Source organism: Trachurus japonicus, chromosome 5, assembly GCF_045865225.1.
Source record: "Trachurus japonicus isolate A0001 chromosome 5, Traja_1.0".
NCBI lineage: Eukaryota > Metazoa > Chordata > Actinopteri > Carangiformes > Carangidae > Trachurus > Trachurus japonicus.
Window position 1 is genome coordinate 9,984,869 of NC_140911.1, and position 23,233 is coordinate 10,008,101.

The 23,233-nt window shown below is 40.0% G+C and overlaps 2 protein-coding genes across 4 annotated transcripts; one reads left to right on the plus strand and one right to left on the minus strand.

Moving 5' to 3' along the window:
• Positions 1-108: 108 nt before the first annotated feature.
• On the minus strand, positions 109-8,982 carry idh3b (isocitrate dehydrogenase (NAD(+)) 3 non-catalytic subunit beta). Of its 3 annotated transcripts, none has more exons than XM_085776091.1 (11): positions 8,921-8,982; positions 6,793-6,966; positions 6,564-6,684; positions 6,355-6,415; positions 6,125-6,257; positions 4,982-5,115; positions 4,719-4,821; positions 4,307-4,453; positions 3,942-4,036; positions 3,677-3,737; positions 109-660 (listed from the first exon to the last, which is right to left on the minus strand). In XM_085776091.1, exons 1-11 carry the CDS (start codon positions 8,972-8,974, stop codon positions 583-585), a joined length of 1,161 nt encoding a protein of 386 aa, XP_085632217.1. In that variant the 5' UTR covers positions 8,975-8,982; the 3' UTR covers positions 109-582. The 3 variants fall into 3 exon arrangements, with proteins under 3 accessions (XP_085632217.1, XP_085632218.1, XP_085632216.1); XM_085776092.1 differs by lacking the exon at positions 109-660 and adding an exon at positions 1,869-2,177; XM_085776090.1 differs by lacking the exon at positions 109-660 and adding an exon at positions 1,871-2,171 and having other exon boundaries at positions 3,671-3,737.
• A 3,443-nt stretch (positions 8,983-12,425) lies between these two features.
• wdr1 (WD repeat domain 1) lies at positions 12,426-21,677 on the plus strand. The gene is made up of 15 exons (XM_085776093.1): positions 12,426-12,589; positions 13,980-14,101; positions 14,379-14,469; positions 14,585-14,732; positions 15,166-15,346; positions 16,242-16,319; positions 16,442-16,522; positions 16,887-17,120; positions 18,027-18,119; positions 18,667-18,818; positions 19,070-19,157; positions 19,250-19,360; positions 19,559-19,732; positions 19,839-19,983; positions 21,174-21,677. Exons 1-15 carry the CDS (start codon positions 12,574-12,576, stop codon positions 21,278-21,280), a joined length of 1,821 nt encoding a protein of 606 aa, XP_085632219.1. The 5' UTR covers positions 12,426-12,573; the 3' UTR covers positions 21,281-21,677.
• Positions 21,678-23,233: the final 1,556 nt, after the last annotated feature.

Sequence of the window (23,233 nt, forward strand, 5' to 3'; positions counted from 1 at the left end):
TGATGCATGCTGACTGAGCCACCATGCAGCCCTGATAAACATTTAATAAGACTAAATACTGCAACACTCTTCTATTAACATTCACGCAAGGATTTTCCACTCAAGATGTCGTATCTCATTAATTCTTTATTATTCATATCTCCTGTTAAATGAGTAAGCAATTAAGCTAAAAACCTGGTGGTTAATAAATAATATGAAAGTGTGCGTACATCATGTTGTGACAGAGATTACTGTCCAGAAATAAAACCATCCAGTAGGAATTACAGGAACCTGTCAGAAAACAAAATGTGTAACAGCATGAAAACATCTTTTGTGCTGATTATAAGACTTTGGATCTTTAACCTTTTCTTTTTTCTTCATTAAATGTCAAATTTAATGAGTAAGCTTAACTGAAAACCAGAGTTTTTGGATAATATAGCTCTGCATTTTCATCTATGTTTACAATGGAAAAATTGTGCGTACACCGTTGTTGGAATATATTGTACTGCATGTGTACAATCGTTGAAGAGATCAGTTTAACACGAGGTAAATTAAAAAGCGCGGGTGCATCGCAGCAGCTGACAGATTTGCAAATACAACGCTTTAGACTGCCAGGTTAGCAATGACAGCCCGGGTGAACTCGTCACTTGATGCGTAGCCCCCCAGGTCTCCAGTGCGCACCTGTTGCAAACATAAGGACAGTGTGTTACTATGTGCACAGCTGCTGCAACACATGTCCACATACAGTATCATGGCCAGTGTGTTAGAGAGCCTTTAGAAACTGCACTCACAGAAAGCACAAAGTGTGGCGAGTGATACATGCTCTTTCAGAGAGCATCAGCTTTGTGTCATTTCGCTCACGCACTCGTCCGTTCAGAAACATTTGGAATCATTAACAATGAGCACAATGCTGTTTTAAAACACACGTCTAGTCCTGTAAATTAGTATTCAACCACAGTCATAAAGAGAAGACAGAACATTACACACTCCTGACCAGCTTTAATATGCATAAAATACCCCTCCAAACAAACAAAATCTGATCAACAAGATTAGACATGACACTGTTGACACCGTGTGGTGGTAAACATTCTCCATAAAGCAGCTTTAAAGAGAGGATTATATGTAGTTAACAACAACAACTGACTTTAAAAACACATGACAGATGTAGTGATGATGAGACACAGCAGGGATTTAATTTCTTGCACCATCAGTGGAACGAACAATGACCAATATTAAATTGTTGATATTAGTCTTAAAACACAATGTTACAACTGAAAAAAAGGACTTTACCCATCTACTCATGTCTTGTCACATGACAAAATCTCTTAACAGTTCATCTATTGTATGTCATTTCATAATTCAGCTGTGTGTGGCACTAGATTTACAAAAACTTGGTTTGAAAATGATTTCATGACCACTGGAGTAATACCTGAATATATAATAAATATCTTGAGTTGAAATACATTTGGCTTTCTTGGCTTTTGTTTTGGCATAATTATTTATGTTAAAATAATCCATGTATTATAACTATCACAGTAAGAAACATGAAGTTTACATTAACAAAAATCTCCTGTTGCTGTACAGTAACAATGTCAGAAACAGTTTTACTGAAATTATGAAATGTTACATTTTTAGTGGGTCATGATGTAGCAGTCGTACCCTAATATATACTGAGTTCTGAGTAATGTAGAAATCAGATGAAGAAGAATATGCAGTCAGTTGAATTGTGAGGTACAAGTAAATTAACACAGTGGTTGTTTTATATTAATTTCCCAAAAATGTGACAACAGAGAGGTAGTCAATATGGGCAATGTCTAAAACATTTAGAAAATTAAGCAACAACCACAAGCAGATGAAACAGATGTGATGGGAGGGATGTCCATGCAGAGGAGCGACCGAGCATCAAGACTCATGAGCTGCACATTTTTAGTAAAGTACCACCCCCAAGGTAACATCAGGAAAACTGAGTATAAACATTATGATTCAACTGATGGTATTTGTCAAAACTGTTCAGCACAGACTGTCAGTGAGTGAGGGGGAGATGAGTCTGAACATGAGTCCAGTTCATGTCCAGATTTAGGGAAATGTCTGTGAGGAGTGTGATGGAACATCTAAACAGGTCGGTGACGCAGGTTTTCCACAACGGTACGCACAAAGTCGCTAGTGGTGGAGTACCCGCCAAGGTCTCGTGTCTTTACCTGGGACACGCACACAGATACACACACACACGGGATATTGGGGTACAAGGAGTGGAGGGAATTAAAGGATAGAGGGAAGAGGGAGAGGAAGGGCACTTCAGACAACGTGCAGGATAAATCTCCTTTCAAATGATAAAAATTCCTTAAAAAAACAAAACGTATCTCACATTCACACAACAATGTCAGTGTTATCCCAACTGCAAACACAGCTTTGTAGAGGAGTTATAAAAATGAAAAACTAAAATATATTCATCTCTAAAGCTGCTATTGCTGGATAGTTGATGTTTAGATCTGAATTGGCCATGCAGACATCTGAGGGACGAAGGCTGACCCACTTCATGCTGGTGCTCATGTCAGTGTGTGTTAGTGTCAACAGGGATCAGGTGCAAAAGGCAGAAAAAACAAGAAAAAAAACATGTCCTGGGAACAAATGCGTTTAATTCATGATGGATTAAAGATGGACGGAAGAGAAACGCACGAAGAGTTAAGACGCATTAGTAAGTACGAATACTAAAGGCTCTCTAACACACTCAAATGTAGTTTACATGTTATTAGATGTAGGCATATGTGGGTCAACAAGGAAAATAACACTTAATGGGTTAGTATCATTACAGCTATTTGACATATTTACATGACAGAGCTCTGTGGTTAGCTGTTCAGGGCAGCATGTTGAAACTCTCATTAACATTTAGCAGAGGGTTATTTTCTCAAGTCAGCCACCAGCCCCAATGACACCGTTTATGTGAGGCTGCAATTACTGACCCACAAAAGCACAGAGCAGAAGGTTCATTTTGATGACGGGTGTTGACAGGATATGGGGTTTAACCAGTCCCACTGGCTTCACATATCCTCATTCGGCAAAATTAGCACTTGTTACTTTGCTCTACTTAGAGGCTGGGCGTTCTAACCATTATACTCAATGAATCACAGCTTGTTCCACGTGGGACGTAGTAAATGACTATATTGCAAAATACTGAGTAAAGATAGTCATATAATTATTTTAAGCCCCCGAAGCAGAACATTGATTTCTCTCTGTGGTGGTCCCTCTGTCACCCACCCAGAAAACCCTACAGGGTGCATGTGTGTGTTTTAGTATCTGAAGCAGAGGGAACTAGAGAGAATGACACACCTGAAGCACCAATAATAATAAATAAATATTTCTAGGTGTTCAGTCATTGAAGATCGAGGCAGACGAATTGGTTAAAAACTAAATCCCAAATCACCATACTGCTGGGATTATGTGCAACATTTAAATACAATACAATATTTAAGTGGTTTGGGGGAGAATTCACAATGTCAAGAAATATATTATGTATTGCAATATAGCCTAAGAATATTATTTTTTGGTCATATCACCCAACCCTTGCTCTACTTGCATTTGCAGGAGTAATAAAAATAATTCCTTTAGGTGTTAATATTGTTAGTGCTGTGTCTGATATGTTTATGTCATGGAGGGTAGAAAAAGTACAACACAATCACACACACACTCACACACTTACCTTGCCCTGTTTGATGACCCTCTTGACAGCATCTGACACCATTTGGGAGTGATATTCAAGGCTGCAACACAATACAAAGACAATGAACAGGTGACCAGAGCCGTCTTGTGCACATGTTTTCAGTTCAGAGTCAGACAAGGAGGCACTTGAGGCTGATTTAGAAAACCTGAGAGAAAAGCATTAGAGCAGGACAGAGGACACATGGTTATGGTGTAGTATGTGGTTTACTTGTTACTACAAGGCCTACAGTATTTGGTTGACTCACTTGAGGTGCCTGAGCATGTTAGCAGCACTCAGCAACATGGCCGTGGGGTTGGCGATATTCCTTCCAACAGCTTGAGCAAAGGGGTGACGTGCCCCCTGAAAGAGGAAAGACACAGGATATGAAGGATGACAACAGACTGACAGCACCAGAACAGAGCTGAGCAATCAATAGTCATTCAAGACTAACAACATATCAGTACATTATGTCCTTTATATCACAGATTATGCCCCATTATAGTTTCCTCATCTGACTAAACAGTAAAATATAAGCGTAATAGACGAAAAGAAGAAGATGAGATAATGACGGCTTTATCTCTGAAACATATGTTTATGAAGTGCAAGAAAAAAAACTTTATGGAAACTCACAGTCTCAAACACAGCATACTCTGCGCTGTAGCTTTCCCCAGGAACAACTCCAGCTCCTCCGACCAGCCCTGCTGCCAGGTTATCGATGATGTTACCGTAAAGGTTCGGCATCACCAGCACGTCGAACTGGTATGGGTTCTGGACCAGCTGCAACAACGAGACACAGATGATGATGATGATGACGACTTTGAATATCGAGTGGAAAGTAAAACTCAAGCCTACCAAGTCAAAGTATGATTATTTACAATAATAGATTACAGTGTAGTGCTTCATACTGTTTGTTAATTAATCACAGCTTGATAACTAAATACAAATTTGTAAGGTGTATAAAAAAACCATACATATAACACCAAATTATTTATCAATTAAGAATCAATAAAGTCAGGGGAATTAAGAGTGAGTGTGTATGTACCTGCATGCAACAGTTATCAATGATTATGTTCTCATATTTGATTTTGGGATACAGTTGCGCCACCTCAGCACAGCTCTGCAGAAACAAGCCATCACCTAATTTCCTGTAAGAAGACAAGGGGGGGTAATGAGGACAAGTGCTGCTAATGTAATGCAAATCATGACGCCATTTACCACAGTCTAAATTATTAACATACCGGTAAGTAAAATGATTAAAAAATAATTAGACAAAAAAAAAAGGGGGGTGGGGTTCTATTTCCTTACATGATGTTGGCTTTGTGGACGGCGGTGACCTTGTTTCGCCCCTTCTTGGTGGCATAATCGAAGGCGAACTTGGCAATGCGCCGAGACTTCTCTCTGGTGATGATCTTTAAACATTCGATCACACCTGTCACACTCTGAAGAGCAGGGAAAAAAAGAGATTGTAAATGTTAATACAGCCACTTTTACAGCAGATGTAAGAGCAAGAGAATGAAAACATTACACCCTACAGTAAAGTGCATTTGATCAGTTAGTTGCCCCGCTAATGTAGCAATATGTATTAACCAATGAGAACCAAGTATTAAGAATACAACTACGGACCAACAAATGAATAAGAATAAGGTTTGAAATCAACAACATAATCAGACTAAGGCTACAACTAATCAGAACAACCCTGCCAACCAATCAGAGCACAACTATAAAGCAACCAATTGGAATAAAGCTACAAAACGCCATTGTTTCCCTAACCAAAGTTCCATATCTCTCTTTGACTGCGTTTACATGGACTTCAGTATCCTGGTTTTGATGGTTATTTTGGTCAAAATTCGGGATATGGTGTTTACATGAGTTTAGAGAAACCTGGTTATTCAGTATCCCCATATACATGACAAATACCAGTATCCTGGTTTCTGATTACTGAGTCTTATGTGTGCATGCTCATTTAATGTTTATTGTTTACAACAGAAAGCAGGGCAAATCTGAAATCTGTAATTTATTAGCGACAGACTTGAATAGGTCAGCATTTCTATGTTCCCTTCCATCTAAACATCCCGTTATATTGGGCTCTTTCATTACAGAAAGGCAGAAATTTAAAAAAAGCTCCAGAAATATGCTCTTGTTGTTGTCACCTCCATTTTGTTAGTTTTAACGCATCTATGGTAACAGTTACGTCAATTGGCAGAGTACTCCAGGCAGCAAAATCGGGTTTCTCAAAATCGGGATTAAGGGCTTATCCTGATTTCTGAAATCGGGAAATGGTGTTTACATACTCAAACACAAAAATGGGATACTGAAGTCCATGTAAACGCAGTCTGTATGTTCATGGGAAATCTCTCTCTTCAAAGTATAGTAAGATTTTTTTTCATGTGGGTTTTCAAACCACAGTTCATCCTGTGCCTGCAACGAGTAGGAGGAGTTGTTGTTTACCTCGTGCTCCAGCGAGCTGTACTCCCCCTCAGTCTGCTCGCGGATGATGACTAGGTCCAGGTTGTTGTGGCGGGTGCTGTAGCCCGGCAGGCTGTTTACATGAACCACATTAGCAAACAGGTCCAGTTTGCGCCTAGAGGATAGAAAAGGAGACAGAGTTATTGTAAAAAAATAAAAATAAAACGACTAAATTTACACAAACAAATGCAGAGCTGATGTCTTTGTTTTACCTCAGTCTCATCTCATATGAAGCCAGCTCCCCTTTGTACTCCATGGGTGTGTGGATCTTTCCTGGATAACAACACATGCCATAAATATAAATGTTAGATGTGATTGTCCTTGACAGCTAATACACTGAGTTTTATTTCAGTGTCGGTATGAAACCAAGATGAACTATAAGAGAATGTCAGAAAATAAGTAAAAAGGAACAATACAGTACCTTTTATGGCCACTCTGTTGGTCTTCATAGAAGTCAACACTTGATCCAGTTTTTCCTCACTGGCCATGTTCTGTACCTCACTCAGGTGGAACTCCTCAAACTCCACTGGGACGTCTGCTGCCTGGAAAAACGAAGAAAGAAAGTCAGAAAATACAAAAAAGTCACAGCATCTTGAAGTTTATATGTCATTCTTGTCGGCTATTTTTTTAAGATCCCACTCAAAGTTTACCTTAAAGACATCCTTGACAGCAGTCATCAGCTCAGGTCCCACTCCATCTCCCGGTACCATTGTAACCTTGAAGGTGACATCTGCACCCGCCGGCGGGGCTTCTGGACCACGGAGACCAGCTGATAAACTCAGTGGCCGAGATGCCAACTGCTGCCACCGGGGGCTGCTCAGGCCCTGACGGACAGAAAGAAGACAGTCACTCACTATTATGAGTGGGGGCTAAGTTTAGGATAATATGGGTATAACCTGAGGCAAAACACATGTGTCCACCACCTGAGTCACTGTTTCAAATTGTAGTATTATGCTACTACTATTGTAACAATATTGTTAGGTAAAATGGTTTTCTTTTTGTTTTATTGCCTCTTAAAACAAAGCCGTGTGAACAGATTCAAAGTTTCTTTATTCAGCTCTAGAGGATCTGAGAGATTAAACCATCTTGGATTTCAAGAGAAAAAAAAATTGAGTAATGAGTAATTAATTGCTCAACATAAAATTATTCAGCACCTACTTATCCAGCTATTCACTTATTTGTCATCCTTTTCAACATCAGCTTGTTTCTCTTTCTTCTTAGGTGTGAGCAGCTGCTGTTTTTCTGTAATTTTCCTGATATGCTCATAACCAATATATTTACACATCGTATTTTCATCGTATATATCATTTGGGCATCTTGGACAGATCAGACAGATTAGTATGACACACTTAGTTCTGTGAAATGGCAATGGTAGTTTTCTAACATTTCATGGAAAAAAAATAATTAAATCAGTTACTTGAAAAATAGTTGGCAGATTCATTGATAAAGGGAATAATTGGGTGTTACTAGAATAATTCTGGGTAGCATGGATGTCTTGTTTTTCTTTCATTCTCTCATGATTGTATTGGGACATTATGAGTGAAATTGCTGACAAATATTATATGAAAACAGTATTTCAATGGCAATAGTGGATTATCAAATAGTTTTTCTACCTGTGCCAGGTATCTAGTTAAATTTGCTGGATTAGCCAAAGCCTGAAATCCTTGTCTGGTCATTACTTACTTTATTATATAGATAAACTGACTTCCAATAAATTATCTATCTATGTCACTGTAGGCGCCAATACAGTACAATCATGAATATATCTGTGCAAATTCTCATTTGTCTAGGTCAAAGGCATCTCCAGGCAATTAAGTTTTGGTTTTTCAGACTGGCTATTCTGAAAAATTGGAGAAAAACTCAGTTTACATACCTGAGTCACCATTTTTTCGGACTAGCCAGTCTAGTCTCCACAAACTGATAAAGCCACTTGGATAATAAGGGGCGAAACGTCTCCAAGACAAAAACTAAAAGTCTAGTTGACTTGATTGATCTACTAGAGATATCATGAATACATTGTCATGATGTTTTGATTGTATTGTGCACTGCTAGTCTCATTGTGGGTGAGTTTTATCATTATACACTAAAACTAAAGGGGTCAGAGGGAATAAATAAAAGAGTCATCTGTCAAGCTGACATGTGAAGAAGCCATGATGACACCTACAGGTCGAGGTAAACAAACTGCATGGAAGATTTTATCTTTACACCTGTTGATTCAAACTGACATTTCACTGTATATAATAATCAAAATCATAAGCCCAATATCTGAAAAGGCAGGTCAGACTTTTATTTATCTAGTCTGTTTTTGTTTTCCCAGGGTTGTCAGCTCTTTGTGTAGCTATTGCTGTTGTGTGAGTCTAACAGTGACTGATGTTTCACTGAGGACACGGAGGTTACCATGACAGGATTTAGCCAGCTAGCCACGTTAGCTTCCTCAAAGACAGCTTTAGCTAACGAGCTTGGCTCATTTGATCGGTATCTATGGACAACGGACATCAGCCGAGGTTTGTTTACAACTAAATCGACTGATAAGAAGTTAATGGAGCCAAAGAGGCACTCCAGTCGCTTTAACAAATCCGAGGATGACAGGAGTAAAGAGGAGATGTGTCAATGTAGCAACGGTTAGCAACGAGACAGCGACTCGTTTCTCTCCGTGTCACTTTTATAATTACACGGTTTCCAAGGGCAACTAAAAAGGTACAACTTTGACCCGCAGCCGCTCTTTTCCTTACAGACGGGTTCACAAAATAAGCCGACAAACATCTTCTGTACACTCACCTTGACCAATGTTACCAGGCTTCCTCTCAAGGCGGCCGCCATCGTCACAGACATGCAGCAACCAACGCAGCTTCCTCTTCTTCTCCCGTGGAGCTGAAAGGCGGTGGAGCAGCAGCGCCGCCAGCTGGACGGAGCAGCTCAGGCTCACAAAGCTGTTTGAACTAGTAGAAGCTATTTATAAGTTTATTTGTTGATTTTTCTATTATCTACTTATTTGTTGATACCTTTTTGTTGATACCTTTCTCTTTTGGTCCTATTATATAGGCTATATCTTTATTTCGGACTCCGGGTCCATAGCAAGACATAGGCTAACACAACAACAGACACACAACACAGACAATAAAAGAGAATAGAGCTACAGTAAAACATAGAGATAGAGATTTACATCATTGATATCAAAGATATAATTACTATAAAGTTAAAAACAGACGCTAGGGCTGTCCCAAACGATTATTTTTCTCCCGATTAATCTATCGACTATTTTTTCGATTAGTCAATTAGTCTAACAATTAATTTTTTGACTAATCTAACGATTATTTTTTGGTTGACGATTAGTCATTTACAAAAAACACTTTTGAACACTTCTCTTATTTAAATTCTTCAGATACTCTTTCTTTCCTATAAATATGTTCATGCACAGACCCATAGGATTGGTTATTTATTTGTTTCTTTGTTTGCCTGCTTGTTTGGAAAATAAATAATGAATAAGAGGCAATGGCATTGTTTGGACATTTAATTATTTTACCTGCACAAACCATGGTTGATTAATGGCTTTATTATTATTATTTATTTGAATTCAAGTTTGTTTTGTTTGAGGACAAACAGCCACTAAAAGTCTAATGCAAGTCAGACTGTTTCATAAAAATAAAGATATTTTTAAAGCCATAAACACCAGACACCTAAGGACCAGTTCTTTCCTCAAGAATACCTGAAGTACAGAGAACAGACAACAGGGCCCCTAATGATCTGTTCCACCTCCCAATGACATGTACACTCTGTTGTCAGAGGAGAGACACTGATGGACGTTTGCATTATCTCACCAAAAAGACCCCAGAGCTATAGACAGGGGCCCCTGGAACATACAAGGGATTATGGTTATTGATCGTGTCAAAGCTGTTGTTTAGTTGAGCTCAGAGGGGGCCCAAAATGTCTAGCAGTTCATCTGTGCCCATCTTTATGTGAACAGCTGAGGATGCACATTTTACCACTCACTCTCAGGTCCCCCTCATTATGTTCCCTGTTGTTTATAATATTCTCTTTAAACTTCAGTATGTGCTGTAAAATAAGCTATATTTGCTGTTGCCGCAGCAGCGACCCTCTGAAATGTGTCCATCCTAAATAGGTCAGGGGATTTCCAATCCTATTCTAGGCAGGTGATCCTCTCTACTGACTCAGAGGATGACATCAGATATTAAAATCACCATCATGAAACTGAACTAATAAGTCAGAGGTCAAACCTCTAATATGTGTTCATCATTTGGTTATTCGCGCTTTGGCAGCCAAAGTTGCATATTTTTCACAATGCCCGAATTAGGCTTCACATGCAGTCCATCCTCTGTGTACAAGACTCTCCTGATTCCCTCTTAGATTGTCATAACATTAAAGCCACATAGCTAATGCTCACCCTGAGGTTTCTCCATTTTTTCCCTGTTAAAAGGGTTTTCCTGGGAGTTTTTCCTCAGTGGATGTGAGGGTCTAAGGGCAGCGGTTGCTGTTATGATGCGATAAAGGCTATACAACTAAAATTGCCTTGCCTTGCCTTATCTAATTTGCATTGGTGTGAGATGTGTTGCATTGGTTTTTTGTAGACGATTGGAAAAAGAAAAGGTTCAGTGGCTGCCTTGCTGATGCTACAAACCATGCCTCCTACAACCACACCCAATGCCAATAGTTAATTTTCAACTAACTTTATTTCAGACTCTTTGATCCATATCAGTATAGAAATGAAATCATAACCCTAAAACCATAAATCCATGAACCAGCCCAAACCATATTTGGAAGTTCAACTTCCTTCAGGTCCTTTCATTCATTATTAATATTGGTGCTAAAGGCTGTGGAAAAAAAACACCTTCTACCAGAGCATTACTAATGTTAGTAACACATAGGTGTTTCTGGAAAGGGTGGCAATTACAAAAAAAAAGAGTCACTGTTTCTTTTAATTCTAAAACACTAAAAACATGTCGGCTAGGTTAATCCTCCAGTCAGCGCCCCTGACCAAAGGCACTGGCTCATAATCTGGAGTTGGTCCCCGGGCGCCGCACCGTGGCTGCCCACTGCTCCTCAGGGATGGGTTAAATGCAGAGAAAGAGTTTCACTGTAGGTGGCTGTATATGTGACAAATAAAGTACCTTTACCTTTACCTTTAAATTTTGATGGAGAGTGAAGATGATCACCCAGAGGCTCTAAAGTCAGATTCTGAAAGTCCGTCAGCTTGACTATAGGCCTATGTAAAGTTTTTGTCCACTGCTGTGGGAAAAACAACATGACATTTGTGTCAATTGAGACAAGTTTCTCATTTTCTAGCGAGGATGTCCTCCACTTTAGCCCTAAACCAGGCATGTCCAAAGTTACTATTCCTCAAAGGGCCATGTGGCTGCTGGTTTTACTAACTAACAAAGAGCTCACAGTTTCTCTATTTGCACAGTTCAGCTCTCTGAAGACTGAGATCAGTTGATTAAATCAGTCAAATCTGGTGTGCTGCTGCTTGGCTGGAACAAAAACCTGCAGCCACACCGGTCCTTCGGGGAAAAGTTTGGGCATGCCTGCCTTAAACATAGGCTACCATGCAATAAAGGCAGAAAATATTTAAAGCTGAACTGAACATTGTCCCCATTGATTTCTCATGGCAAAAAAATAGCAGAAAACACTCAGGCCTTCTCTTTTATATATATAAAGAAAAGGCCAAAACCCTGTAAACATCTCACAATCTCCATAAATACTACTAATATTAAAAGAATAATAGTGAGAGCATTTACACTAAGCTTAGGTAGATTTTCTAAACTTCAAGTTTGTCCATTGCTGTGGGGAAAAACAACGTGTGAAGAATGAAACTTGTTCCCGGTGAGACAGGTTTCAGAGCTTCTCATATTCTAGTGAGGATGTCCTCCACTTCAATACTTATTATAAAATCCTAAAAATAATCTGAAATGCACAAAACTTAACTAGACTTTTTTTTTTTTTAATAGCAGAAAATATCAAAAGCTGAATAAAACATTGTCCCCACTGATTTTCAATGGCAAAGAATAAGAGCAAAAAAAAAATGCTCAGGCCTTTTCTTTTAAATCTATATATATATATAAAAAAAACTGTATACATCTCATAATCTCCAGACATACTACTGATATTAAGAAAGATTTAAAGAATAAAAGTGAGGGCATTCACACTAAATATAATATTCAGAGGGGGGGACAACAGCCCATGAGCAGCAGTGCATTGCTAGTGGCTGACAGCCGCAGCGTAGTACTGAGTTGACTATATATGGGCAAAGCCAGGCTGCGCGAGGGCTGCACTTGCTTCCGTGTTTGTGTGATCGGGGAGTGCACACACACACACACACACACACGCACACAGCCGGGGTGAGCTTCACTTCACTGTCTCCACTTTTTCATTCATTTTGGAAAGAGCGACGTCAAGCAAGACACCAGCGGGACAAGATGCCGTATGAGCTGAGTAAGTCTGCCTCCTTCGTACTTGTAATAGCGGAAGTGAAAAGCAACGACGCCCTAGTTTTGTATGTTTTTTTTTTTTTTGAGGGCGACAGATTGAGGCTAGTCATTCAGGTAGCTCGTAGCTAGCTATAGCCTCGCCCATACAGAGATAGCTGCACGATTTTTGACACTTCACTTCACCTAGCCCCCTCCCAAAAAAATGAAAAGCAGAATCCATCCTGCAGTGGAAATGGTGATAGTACATTTATCCACGATGTATGGTCTCGTAAGCATGTGTTTTTATTAATGAAGATGACACGCAAAGTGTGTGACAGACAGTGGCGGTGCGTTAGCCGGGTTGAGCTAACGTCAGTCAGAGGAAATAGTTGCTGCTCACATCGCTTTGTTATGACACGTCCAGACAGTCAGGAACCGCTGCTGCTGCATGGGGAAGTAGCAGCAGGAGACACGGCACCGTGAGAGAGAAGCTGCTGAGTAAAAGGAAGCTCCAAAATGAAAACGTTTCCAGTGTAAAAGCTAATGGAGAGAACAGCTGGCGCTCTAAATATGAAACCTGTGATTTTTTTTTGTGCTTGCTCCAACGCGGAAGCACAGTAAATGCACCAAACCCCGTGACAGTTGCATTGAAAGCAGTAGGATTTTAACTGTGTGTCTTGTATTGTATGTTAAAGAGAAGATATGGGCCTTTTTTGTTGTTGTTGGTGAGTTCATGTTATTATACAAAGATACAAAGATTGGTTTACACTTGCTATCTAGGTAAGAGCCTAAAAATACAATAAAACTTGCCACAACCTCTCATTAAAATGTTGGACAGTTTTATTTAGTAGGAAGACAAAATAATATAATGCATCCACATCTTTTTTTTTTTCCTCCCCTTTTTAGTTTAATAAGATAAAAGAATAATGCACAAGCTTAAAGACCATATTATGTATATTGATGATATTCAGGTGGTTGTGTAATGGACAAACCTGGTTCCTATGGAGAACTGAACTACTCATGGACACCACTGTGACAGCTCTGCACCAGATTGATCTGTCAGCGATAAAATCAGAGACCAGGCTCAGCACCTCCAAGTCCTCAGAATGACTAATGAAGAACCGAATAATACGAGTTAACTGTGTCTGTATGCAGCTTATAGTACGAGATCTTCGCTCAGGCTGGAAGAAGTGACAGGTTTTCAAGTGCTATACTCTCATGTTGCCATATTTAGATATCTAGTGAGGTAAGCTGTTTCTGCAAGCACTTCCTCTTTAAATAGTTCAGGCTGATGTACTTTTTTCCTTCAGTGTGTGTTCATTTGGGTTGTATTAACTTGTGTGAATGTCTTGCATTATTTGTCGCCTGTCTGTCTGTCTGTCGGTCAACACCTGTTATCTTGTCCACTCTTTCAGAACATGTATTCGCCAGCCTCCCACAGATGGAGAGGGGAGTCGCGAAAGTGATTGGCGGCGATCCCAAAGGCAACAACTTCCTGTATACTAATGGGAAGTGTGTCGTTATCAGGAACATTGAAGTAATTATCTTGTTTTTCAAAGTTTTATTCAAAAAATGCTCTGTTCTTTTCTTACTTACCTGGGTCTTGTTTTAGCATCTGTGTAAGGTGTATTCTTGATGCACACAAAATGTACACATCTTATTCCAAACTTAACTGGTGTCTTGTGCAGAACATAATGTCATCTGTTCAGTATAATGGCAAGATAGACTAGTAAATAGATGTCTTTAGTTATGAGCTATGTCATATGCAACTTTTCCACTACATAACATGTGTTACAATTTCCTGTGTTTTACAGAACCCGGCCATTGCAGACATTTACACCGAACATGCCCATCAAGTCACTGTTGCCAAGTATGCACCTAGCGGATTCTACATTGCATCTGGAGGTAAACCAGCCCTGACGTGAATGAACTCGTGTCACCAAACATGCGCCATATTCATGTAGTCGCCACAGTTGTGTTAATACAATAATGGAACAATTTTTATTTAAATCCTTTTTAGATGCATCTGGAAAAATCCGTATCTGGGACACTACCCAGAAGGAGCACCTGCTCAAGTACGAGTACACCCCTATTTCGGGGAAGATCAAGGACATTGCATGGACGGAGGACAGCAAGAGGATTGCAGTAGTCGGAGACGGAAGAGAGAAGTGAGTATCAGGGGTTTCTTAAATCACGGAGAGCGTGTTTATTCATCTCTAAGAACTGAAAGCAGTCGTCCTCATTAAACCCTGACCACAGTGACTCAGTCTCAGTCTCGCTGATTAATTTGCACCGGGCACTAGTCCATTGTTTGCTTTAGGTATTTTCATTTGTAACATGACAGAGTGGCTCCTTTGGTGCTTTCTAGCATGTCACTTCCTTGCCAAACTTGTGAGCCAACTATCATCAATTAAGTTATGAAATTTATTTATTGTTATTCTATTATTTGCAATATGTTGTATATGTTGTTTTTTTTAATCTTGGGAAATATGTTGATGTCTTATTTATGTTCAAGTCATTTAACTATTTCTTTATTCCTCTCTGATGCCACATGTACCTGGAGCAGCTCTTGTTGATGCTTGTTGATCTCCTGTCCCGTAGGTTTGGTGCCGTGTTCCTGTGGGACTCTGGCTCCTCGGTGGGGGAGGTTTCTGGCCATGCCAAATTAATCAACAGTGTAGACATAAGGCAGAAACGCCCTTACCGCCTCGCCACCGCCAGTGATGACACCTGTGGCTCCTTCTACGAGGGGCCTCCCTTCAAGTTCAAGTTCACATTAACCGTGAGTTGCAGATTTTTTTTTTTTTTTTAGCCCCGTGGCATCTGAGTTGGTTTTTGTTTTGGGAAGGGTCATTTGTGTTTAAGCAAAATAGGTGGAGCCAAGTTGATTTTGACTCGACTCAGTCTAAAGGAAACATCTTCAGGCTCTGCTCTTCACACTAATGGAGAACCAGCAGAAGGCTGAACATTGTCCTCCAGACACTGCAGTGCATTAAGGCCCCGTTTCTGTGACTTTCATCCGGCTCTTTTATTTGTGATGCCCATTGGTCCTCTCATGTCTGTCACACCCTGGTGGGTTTGGACAGTGTTGCCTTGTTTGTCCGTTTCCATATTACATAACTCACTTCCCCCATAAATTCTTGAAGAATGCGTGAGCCACATTCCCAAATCCGGGCCTTCTCTCAAGGAACATGTTATAACAAAGCTTTGTCCTCTACTTAAAGAGCCCAGTCGGCTGTTTTTTTTTAATTCAGCCTTTTGCGTGTAAACTGTGCATATAGTAGAAATACTATTTGTTTGGCTATTTTGCTCTGTCTAGTCATACAGTGATAACATCAGAGTATCTCTTTACTTGAACTGTACATGTGCACATGAGCTTTGCTGCTACTTTTGCAGTGTGCAGTGCATTTTTTTTTCGTAAAATGGTTTCCTCTGGTTGAGCGTTTTATATAAATAAACAGAAGTCCTGCTCTGCCCTGATTGCAAGGAATGAGGAAGGACTGAAACTGTGGTCGTCATGAGGATGACTAAGACTGCTACGTCTTGTGATAACAGAAAGTTTCAGGGACTCTGCAAAAAATAAAGCACCAAAAAAATAACTGTGATGTGCAAAATCTTTCTCTATGAATAATTTTACATTATTTTCTTCCTCTCTGTCTCCCCGGTGACCGCCACAGGACCACACCCAGTTTGTCAACTGTGTCCGTTTCTCTCCAGATGGAAGTCGGTTTGTGACTGCTGGTGCTGATGGCCAGGTGAGGATTAGATCACCAACAAATACATGTCTCTAAAGTCAGATTGTCTTCATAAAGTGATAATTATGAAGGGATGAAACCAAATACTGTCACTCGTCTTGATTAGTGTGTCATTTCCACAGATTTTTGTCTATGATGGAGGAAATGGAGAGCGTGTTTGCTCACTGGGTGGAGAGAAGGCGCACAACGGAGGAATCTATGCTGTAAGTGTGTTTATTTTTGTAAAAGCAAAACCACAAATCATCACTGTGTTGTTTTGCCTCTTTGGTAGACCCTGGCCCTATAACTTTAATGTTAACTGCATGGGTTTAGTTTTCCATCAGAGCTAGCCAAAAGAGTTGGCTTGGCACAGAAAAAGCTTCTTTCCATATGCAAATTGGAAATTGTGCTCTGACGGCCTCCTTCTATCCTCAACTGTCTGATTTGATTTATTTGTTTTCCATGTAGCATCGGTGTTTCTACTGAGTGAACATTTGTATGACACTTTAAATATTTACGCACAAAATTTGCAGCTTATTATTATTAGAAAGTTTATCTTCTCATTCACTGCTTCCTTACGTTCCTCAGGTCAGTTGGAGCCCAGACAGCTCCCAGCTGATCTCTGCGTCCGGGGACAAGACGGTGAAGCTCTGGGACGTCGGTGCAGGTACGGCCGTCACCACCTTCAACATGGGCAGCGACGTGTCCGACCAGCAGCTGGGCTGCCTGTGGCAGAAAGACCACCTCCTCAGCATCTCCCTGTCAGGATACATCAACTACCTGGACAAGAACAACCCTGACCGGCCCATTCGCACAGTCAAGGTGAGACTTTTACTGTGGTGGATGCTGCTGGTTTTGGGCATTATCGGTAGAGTTCTTCGATACTGATGAAGCCTCGTGCTGTAGTTGACAAGAATGGAAAGAGAGCAGCTTTTAAACTTTTAATTTGCCAAAACAATATAAAAACAAAAACATGTCTCTAATGAAGATTTGCAACCAAGTAGTTACTAACATGAACTGGCATGTGTGTGTCTGCATCTCCAAATGAATACATAGATTAGTAACTTTTGCTATGATTTTTAAATGTTTAGTAAGTTGTATTGCATTCAGCTTCGTGCCCATATCCATAAAAACACATTTAAATGAATTTGCACATCATCTGAATTCTGAAAGTTTTATTTGCATATATTTGTGCATTCTTAAGTTTTGCACAAATATCCTGATTTCAGTGTGCTCAGTATCTACACACACAAGTTGTTAACATTATGTTTGTGGCCATGACTGCCTTCTTTTGCATACAGCATTAGTTTTTTTTTTTTTTGTCTGAACTCTTTTCAGTGGGATTATAAAAAGAGCTCAGACCTCTGGAGATAATGCAACATGTCACTAGGGGGCAGACCAGAGGCTTCAGATTTGCATGGACACATTTGTCACCAGTATTCTCCAAGCTGCAGTGTCAGAAAACTTAAGCACATTCGCGGACTGACCCAGCCACCATACTAGATTTAAATTAATGCATTGTTTTTTTTATGATACATCATAGAAGGCAGTCAGGCGAGAAAAAAAAAAGTCACTCTATCAGGTTATCACATAAGCATCCAAGGTTACCATGCTGCCAGCTCTCTCGTTGCCAAAGTGAAAGAGGTTGGGTGTTGTTAATAATGTATAAACCTGCAGGTCTTTATGTGTCCTCATATGTCTGAAAACGTGCACTTGCTCATACTACAGGGTCACACCAAATCCATCCAGTGTTTGACGGTCCACAAAAACGAGGGACGATCGTACATCTACTCCGGGAGTCACGATGGCCACATCAATATCCTTTAAGTGACTAAGTAGCACCAGTTATGACTGTAAATGTCACCTCTTTGCCCATGAGGGTCCTTTTCATACAGTACATTTTTCCATTTTGACCATGAATCCTACCAGACGGCAGGTATTGACTGTTATTTCAGTAGTCGGCTCAATGGAAATGTCCAGAATATTTCTGTTTTGTTATGGCTCAAAGAAAACAAGGACGTAGGAGTTCCTCATTTCATGGTGGCAGTCCATCGTACTCACTCTGCCAAATGATTATGGTGGCTCTTGCTGAGTTTCTCTGCTGCTACAAGATATATTTGGCCGTTGGATAGGCTGTATAACTTGTCCAACATTTTAATCCTTTTCTATTCGCAGTTTCATCATCATTACACGGCTGATGCGAGATTGCTGATTCCTTTTAGGGAAGAACCATATTTTTGGGAAATTGATGGGTAGACTGAATATGTATGCTTATAGGAATGGACTTTGACAGTACTTTAAGAAATGTTTAAGGATTAGATATCAATGTATAGAATGAATTTTGACCTTAACGCCCCCTCCACATTACTGGGATTCAGAAACTGGGGAGAACGACTGCTTCTCGGGGAAGGGTCACAGCAACCAGGTGAGCAAGATGGTGACTGACGACGCCAACGAGCTGGTGACATGCAGCATGGATGACACGCTGCGCTACACCAGCATCGACAAGAAGGAGTACAGGTGGGGTTTGTTAAGCTGTTGCACTAACAATGAGATCAATTTCCAGGGCATTATCATGAGGATGTGATCTCTGCTAGAGAGGAGATTAAATGTAGTAGATCTGATTTGACAGTTGATGATGCATGGATGTGTCATGCAGGAGGTTTTGTAGCTATTTTCATTTACTGTATTTGTTTGTGTTTGTGTTTGTTTGTGCAAATACATAAGTCCAATGTAATTATCACATCAATAATCTAACTGGTGGTTTTCAGTGCATCTGATGTGGTGAAGATGGATTTCCAGCCCAAAAGTGTGTCGGTTGCATCAGGTGGGCTGTCGCTGGCCGTGTGCATCGGACAGGTAACGTCTGTGTGTTGGCTTAACCTGGCTGATCACATGTTAAATTTATACTTGAACATATTTCAGATCATTTGTCCTCTGGCTTTTCTTAGGTTGTTTTGCTGAAGGATAAGAAGAAAATCTTCACACTGGACAATCTTGGCTATGAAGCCGAAGTCGGAGCCATTCACCCCAATGGCACCATGGCTGCAGTTGGAGGAGCAGTAAGTGCAACACAGGTTGTCTTGCCAACATAAACTCAGATTTTAAACTGTCTTAGAAAATGCATTTTGAGTTTTGGGGAAAATATTAGTATGTTTTGTTGCATAATAATGCAGGAAGCAGTTCAGCACACTCCTCATCACACATATTTAATGGTAACATTAAATATGAGATTTTTCCCTTTTTTCTTTCCTCCTCAGGATGCGATAGTCCGCCTGTACTCCGTTCAGGGCAACACGCTCAAGGACGAGGGTAAAACACTTGAGGTTAAAGGGCCGATCACAGACATGTCCTACTCTAACAACGGAGCTTACTTGGCTGTCCTTGATGAAAGGAAAGTGGCCACAATCTTTATTGTGGCAGACGGCTACACGGTAAACATTTGTCTGCGTTATTTACATGTTTTTGATTATTATTTAATGTAGAGTTAAAAATTGAGTCAATGTCTCTTCCCTTCTTTCACCCTCATTTTTCACTCAGGTCAAAGATGAGTTTTATGGACACCATGCCAAGCCAGTGACCTTGGCCTGGTCACCTGACAATGAGCACTTTGCGACTGGCGGGATGGACATGTTGGTGTATGTCTGGACGCTTAGCGACTCGGACCAGAGGCTCAAGATCCCAGGTAAGTCATACAAGTGAATCTGGAGCATGTGGCTGTGATGACGTGATCTGATGTCTGTAGTGCTTTAATAGTGGGGTTTTCACGTTTAACACCTGAGGTTTAAAACTGCAGCAAATGCTTAACTACCTAGCTGCAATGACAGTACTATGAACAGACGGTAATTGGTGTATGTCAGGGGTTGGACTTGATGATGGACATATGACTCGTGTGTTTTTGAGCTACCTGTGTACATCCATACACGTGTGCATGGTCAAAGGTCAAGGTCCCTGTGACCTCAGAAAACACAGTTTTAGCCTCATAGAAGTGGTATCTGAGGAAGGCCTTGACCTGTCGCAACCTGAGGAGGGCTGCAGTGTTGTCAGTCCACTTCCTCCTAAATCAAAAATAGTAATTTACTGCACAGTGCATATATCGTCATCATCACTTTCAAGTCTGCACCACGTTTATTTACGTTTAGTCATTTTGTAGGCGCTTTTTATCCAGAGCAGCTTACAAGTGAGGAACATTAGTGCTGTAGAAACCTATTAAGCGCTCTCATAACCCTAACAAGCACAATATCTTGCTCAAATATTTTGAATTCAGACAAATCCGCATAAATACTGCAACCGGACCTGTTAGGGGGGCATACAGCCAGGCTTTAATAAACTGATGATAACCACAGCCTGAAATCCCAGAAATTTTATTCAATTTAAATTAAAAAAATAGAAATTATAACTCGCATGTGTTAAAGGGATACTTCACCCAAAATCAATAATTCACCAATTTTCTACCCGCTGTCATGTCAACGAAGAGTTTGGAGAACTTTTGGAGTTATCCAAACGCTTTTGGAGTTCCGGGGGGGGGTCCGGCTGGAAACGGATTTTCATATAATGGCGGCAGATTGTGCTCACTTTTAAATCGTTCAAAACACACACTATGAAACAGCCAAATACCTCCATACTGCTCGTCCGTACTGACCCAAGTCTCTGTTTTTAGCCTTGTTGTTGTTGTTGTAGTAGTAGTAGCTCCCAGTGGCTGTGTGAGATGCGTAAGATTTGCTGCAGATGTTCTTCCGTGTATACATCATACATCCAACAGTTTACAACGACAAACAAACAAGTATCCCTTTAAGTGTTGAACTGACCTTGTCTGCAAATGTTTGTACACTTTTTTTTTAAAGACATTTATCTTTATTGCCCTCATGTCTACAGACTCTCACCGGATGCACCATGTTAGTGGCCTGGCCTGGATAGACGAGAACACTCTAGTCACCACCTCCCATGACGCCAGCATCAAGCAGTGGACAATTAAATATTAAGCATAATCCACATCTCCAGGGACAAGGACTACTGTAGAATTCAATCCTTTTTTTCTTTTTTTTTTATTAATTGTTTTCACTATCTAAACGGTGTTCTATACTGTCTGTAAACATCTGTATTGTAAATGGTTGTGGATGAGAGAGGCTCCCATAAAAGTTATCCAAGATAATGTATTTGATGCGAATAACCTCCACTTACACCGAGATGAGATATACAATGTAACCATGAGTGCTTTTACATCTTTTTGAGCGTTATGGACCCAGAAAAAAAACTTTATTTGTAAGCTCGACATTCCATAGGTCATAGCCTTCACTCAGTTAAAACTGAAATACTTGTCTGTGGTTGGGCTCAATGCATCTTAACTTAACGGATGAACCAAAAGAGAGCTGTTGTTTTTTGTTTTTTTTCTGAATCAATAATTGTGTTTGAAAGAAATGAAACCTTTTGGTTACATTCCTGATATGAGAAGTTAACTGGTCCTAACTGCAATTGCCTGTCACTTTTTATTTTCAAGGTTTTTCAGAGGGGGGTGGGAGTCGTTGCTTTTTGCTTCGTTGTAGGTTTAAGTTGTTTTTTGTTTTTTTTGTTATTCATAACTCTTCTTGTTTGACTGGGGAGCAATAATAGGAAATGAAAGAACAAATTATGTAAACAATCAAAATGCTGTCTGTTCAGTTGAAGGTCCTGTGTTGTTGCTGTGTCTTTGTTTGGGCCCACTATGCTTGTCTCACTTTTTTTTTCCTCTTTTCATATCTTTATGCATCCACTTCCAAAATGGAGGTGATTTCAGTAATAATTATAATAATAAAAAAAAAAACCTTTTATGCATTTGCTGTTTCATGCAGATTTGCACTTATTCTACATGTCCAAGATTGTCCAGTTTGATGTCATGATATCCTGGAACCCAGTGAACTGTTGGTGTTGACCTGTAGGGGCCCCGCTCGAGGGGTACAAAGACTGATGAGACACATGGAAACGGCTGTTTTGGGAACCGAGTCAAGAGATTTCCCTGAAACTCGGTGAGTAAGTTGGCCGTTACATAATTGGATTTGGTCCCTGGATTGAACATTGGACATTTTGTCACTTCATTGTCTCCCTCTTGTGTATCTCCCTTTTTATTGTCACCATCTAATAAAGCAAAATTAAAAAGTAAAGTATATTTATGATAGAAATACTTGTTCAATAGGAAACAAATTAACTTGGATTTAGTTGTGGTCAGATTAATGTTTAATCCAGTAGAAACATGAGTGCTGCGTCTATTAATCATTACATTGGTTTTATTTATTTAGTAGTGCTATAAAAGTGCCTTATACTAGTTTACATTGTCCTGCATTCAGGTATTTACCTATACAGACATACATATTTCTATATTTTTCTTCAAATGTGGCAGAATAAAGTGCATATCACATACTTATAGACTGTCAATATAGTTAGTTTTCTGATTCTCTTTAGCTAAAGTCTGTGCCTGAAACTCTGTGACCACTGTACTATACGTGTTTCGTCAGGTTTGCATTAGTAGTCACAGTTGCCAGCAGCACTGACCATGCTGCATGCACACACATGTCACACTGCTCAGAATCTCAGAAACATTAAATCTTTGCCAACATTAAACTAGTAAACAGGGACAGGGTATGTATAGTAGTTGTTTTTTTAAATTTGTCATTCACAGCCTGTTCAGCCTTTTTACCTATTTTTGCCCCTTTACCTTTTACCATGTATGTTAGAAACTGTGTGATTTGATGGGCTTAGCTCTGAGGCATCTGTCCATTTCTATGGAAACAACACTTTGTATTATCTGCTCTATAAATATTGTTGTTCAACAATAAGGTAAAGAGGAAGTGGACTGACGGAGAATCGATCCCCACAGTTAAACATTCACTGTGTTATTGAGATCAAAACCATCGGTCAGGCAGCTGAAAGAAAATGGAGAAAAGTACTCACATTTCATAACA